The sequence below is a fragment of the Nicotiana sylvestris genome, chromosome 10 (assembly GCF_000393655.2).
Source record: "Nicotiana sylvestris chromosome 10, ASM39365v2, whole genome shotgun sequence".
Taxonomy (NCBI): domain Eukaryota; kingdom Viridiplantae; phylum Streptophyta; class Magnoliopsida; order Solanales; family Solanaceae; genus Nicotiana; species Nicotiana sylvestris.
Genome location: NC_091066.1, coordinates 144260237 through 144264456, shown reverse-complemented (window position 1 = coordinate 144264456; position 4220 = coordinate 144260237). Strand labels below are relative to the sequence as shown.

The 4220-nt window shown below is 42.8% G+C and overlaps 1 protein-coding gene across 1 annotated transcript; it reads left to right on the top strand.

Moving 5' to 3' along the window:
* Nucleotides 1-1141: 1141 nt before the first annotated feature.
* LOC104227883 (uncharacterized) lies at nt 1142-2645 on the top strand. Its single transcript, XM_009780250.1, has 2 exons — nt 1142-1467; nt 1988-2645. Exons 1-2 carry the CDS (start codon nt 1142-1144, stop codon nt 2643-2645), a joined length of 984 nt encoding a protein of 327 aa, XP_009778552.1.
* Nucleotides 2646-4220: the final 1575 nt, after the last annotated feature.

Sequence of the window (4220 nt, the reverse complement as noted above, 5' to 3'; positions counted from 1 at the left end):
GTGAGGGGAACATATTTTTTGGCAAATACACGCTACATTCTAGTCAAAGCTCAATATAATTTTTATCTTCTTGTTTATTGATATCGTTGTTATTGTGCCCGGAAGCCCTGCTCCTGGAACTACTATTTATGTTATTTTATCTCCATCTCAAGGCTAAGTATCATATTTTTATCTAATTCATCTATTATTTCAGGATCAAATTAATTCACTTGGCTATAAACTACGTATAATTTCAACTGTACCGCTTTACGAGTAAACAATTTGGCCCCCACCGTGGGGCTTAGACAGTTGTATAATTAAGTTGGTCCTTGCCTATTTTACTAACGTGTTTAATTATTTGTTCTTAGCAAAAAAAATCATAAAAATGGGTAGATAATGGTGTTAACAACACACACAATCTCGTGGCCCAAGGAAATCAGCCTCGGCATGATTCAATCAGTGATACCCATAGTGAGGGGAATGAGGCCACTCCGGTCCACGACAGGCGGTACTCCTGACATGTTCGAGAGGCGGTTCCTGATGATGTTGAGCATGTCGTCGAAGCAGTAAGGGTGTTGCAGGAGCAACATGAGGCCATTTTAGGTCATCTCACATGGCAGGATAAGGTTATGACGGAACTGAAGCAGGAATTATTGGGTGCTTCCAATAACGCGAATGGACGAGGTCTAGTTCCTTGCTCCTGCAAATCTAACAACGCAAAGGGTCGACAACAAGACCCGAGGTGCGAGGTCGGCTTCGATGGGGCCAGGAGAAATGATTCCGGACATAACAACGAAAGCGATCCCTTCAAAAATGAACTCTTACGGTTTATGAGGTAAGTGAACGCCCGTATGGACCAAATCCCGGGCGCATCACTAGTGCTAAAAGGGCCATACTCAAAGAAGTACACTCAGTTGTCGTACAAATAAAGCGCGACACCAGAATTGATCCCGAAGCTATTTAACATACCAGACGTGTCGAAATATGATGGGACTTCAGATCCTCAGGAGCATATCACCACCTATATAACGGCGGTGAAGGGGAACGATTTGGCTCCCACGAGATTGAATCAGTTTTGCTAAAGAAATTTGGATAGACTCCCATGAAGGGAGCCTTGACGTGGTATTCGCTTTTACCCGAGCATTCCATAGATTCATTCGAGATGCACGCGAAATCTTTCACTAAGGCCCATGCCGGGGCTAGAAAGGTGCTGACCCAAAAGGCTAATATATTTAGGATTGCACAAGGAGAGTCGAAGTTGCTGTGGGAATTTGTAATCCAGTTCCAGAAGGAAAGGATGTTGCTCCCGACCGTTCCAGATGAATGGGCGGCTGAAGCATTCACCAAGAGTTTGAATCCGGGAAGTTCCGATGCTTCCAAGAAATTGAAAGAAAGCTTGCCCGAGTTCCAAGAGACAAGTTGGGTGGATGTTCACAACCGATACGAGTCGAAGATAAGAATTCAGGATGATCATCTCGATTTTTTGACGTCAGTTAAGGGCCTGAGGACGTTGCGTTTCATGACCGAAGGTCCCGATAGATAGGTTGATAGTCCTCCTAAGAGACTATCAGCTCAATGAAAGGTGTTGGTGCACTCCACTTGCTCCGGAGTTACCTATTTGGTCAGTATAATTTGGACATATACTGATTGGTAAAGCGGGGCCCTGTCGCCCGTCCTTTATGACGTTTATGTACTCTTAGAGGCTTGTAGACATATTTCATGTATATAGATACTTGTATGGTATTTTCGGCCTATGTTTTGACTGTACAAATTATCATGTTGGGTCATCGTATGTATAATATCCCCTTATGTTTTATTTCAGTTATCTCATGACGGCCCTTCTGGCCCATTTGCCCATGATAGTATGATAAGAAGAATATGTTACGTTGGTACTTGATTGAGTTAAGCACCGGGTGCCCGTCGCGTTCCTTCGATTTAGGTCTAGACAAACTTGGTATTCGACATAGATTTATGGTCTTCAAAGAGCTAGTTTTTGCCCTATAAACAGGCCGAAGGATGCGGCAGAGGTTTCCGGTTGGTGGACAGGTTCGTCACTGATAGAAGAACTGATCACCGCCAAAATAACAGGTCATTATAAGACAAGGAAGCGTCAGGTTCTCGGGATTCTTCCTACCCCAGACTTTCAGAATATAACTTCAACATCAGTAATAGAGTTGGTGTCGGCTATGAGGAACATTAAAGAAGCACTGTTTTCAAATCCAATGAGATCCGATCTCAGCCAAAGGGATCATTATGTTTGGTGCGAATACCATGGGACGAATGGTCACCGGACTAGGGACTACCAACACCTGTGCGACGAAGTGGCGACACTGTTGAAAAATGGCCACCTCAGGGAATTCTTAAGTGACCGGGCTAAAAACAATTATAGTCGCAATCGTGACAACACGGAGCCCAAAAAATCAGGAGAATATCCACCGCGCCTGATGATCAACATGTTTTTCGGGGGGAATGAGATTAATGGGGTTGCTTTCTCAGCGGCAAAAAAGATGAAGGTATCAGTAACCCACACCAAGAGACTCGGGGAAGTCACTAAAGACGACATCACTTTCACGGAAGAGGACACAGATGGATTGTTGCTACCGCACAACGATGCATTGGTAATATCACTAAATGTATTAGATTTTAAATTAAACGTGTTCTGGTGATTCTAGGGAGTTCGGCCAATATTATAAAATGGAGAGTGTTGGAGCAAGCCAAGCTCACCAAAAGCATTATTCTGTCCATAAAACTCCTTGCCGAGTTTAACTAGTAAGCGTGACAACTCGAGGAGAGATCATGCTGCCCATGCATGCCGAAGGGGTGATGAAGACGACCCTTTTCGAGGTGGAGGATGGTGATATATGCTACAATATTATCCTGGGAAGACCATGGATGCACAAGATGAAGGTCTTGCCGTCAACATATCACAAGTTGCTGAAATTCTCGACTTCCGAAGGAATTAAACAAATAAGAGGTGACCAACCGGCGGCAAGGGAGATGAATGCAATTTAGGTCTCCAGTAGCAAAGGGAAAGAGCATGCGACATAGCAGTTACAGGAACCGGCGCCTGCTCCTGAGTCAAGCGAAGCCAACCAGAGGGAAGAGGTGTCGGAATCATACTAGGTGCCAAGGTATTTACAGGTACCAGAAGAGACGGATGCAACAAAATCCACGGTGGAAGAGCTTGAGCAAGTCGCATTATTCGAAAAGTTCTTAAAGAGTAAATTCTACTTGGGGACGGGACTGCACCCGGAACTAAGGTCTGGATTTATTGAATTTCTTAAATTTAATGTCGATTGCTTTGCATAGTCGCATGCGGATATGACAGATATACCGTCGGAAGTGGCCGTACATAAGCTGAGCTTGGATCCCAGCATCCCTCGGTAAGACAGAAAAAATGACCTATTACCGAGGTCAAAAACAAATTTGTCAAAGAATAGGTAACTCGCCTACTTGATATCGCTTCAATCCGAGAGGTAAAGTATCCAGATTGGCTAACTAACGTAGTAGTAGTTCCAAAGAAGAATAATAAATTTCACATGCGTGTAAACTATAAGGACTTAAATAAGGCGTGTCCAAAGGACTCGTTCCTATTGTCAAACATTGATCAAATGATCGATGCAATGGCCGGGCATGAGTTAATGAGTTTCCTCCATGCTTATTTCGGGTACAACCAAATTAAGACGAACCTGAAAGATCAGGAAAAAAACTTTGTTCATAACAAAGTTCTACACATATTGCTATAATGTGATGCCCTTCGGGCTAAAGAATGCCGGAGCCACTTATCAGTGGCTCGTAAACAAAATGGTTGAAAAACAGATATGGAAAACCATGAAAGTTTATATAGACAATATGCTTGTTAAGTCTTTGATCGCAGGTGATCATCTTGAACACTTGCAAGAAACTTTTGACATTCTAAGGAAGCATAACATGAAGCTTAACCCAGAGAAGTGTGCGTTCGGGGTCTTCTCCGGCAAGTTCCTAGGATTGCTGGTGTCACAAAGAGGGATTGAGGTTAACCCCGATAAAATCAAAGCCATCAGAGACATCCCGAACCAACTATCAATCGTAAAAGCGTTTCAAAGTCTCACGGGAAGATCGACTGCTTTGAGTAGATTCATTTTCCGGTATTCGTGCCATTTATAGATAATTAATTAAAATAATTAGCAATATATAGTAATTATAATTCTACCACATTTTATTAGAATTGTTATTTTAATTAATTTTAAAAGGGTTAAAAC

Coding starts and splice junctions, on each gene's coding strand:
- LOC104227883 (XM_009780250.1), top strand. CDS start 1,142: ATGCACGCGAAATCTTTCACTAAGGCCCATGCCGGGGCTAGAAAGGTG. Junction 1,468..1,987: donor GATCATCTCGATTTTTTGAC/GTCAGTTAAGGG, acceptor CCCTATAAACAG/GCCGAAGGATGCGGCAGAGG.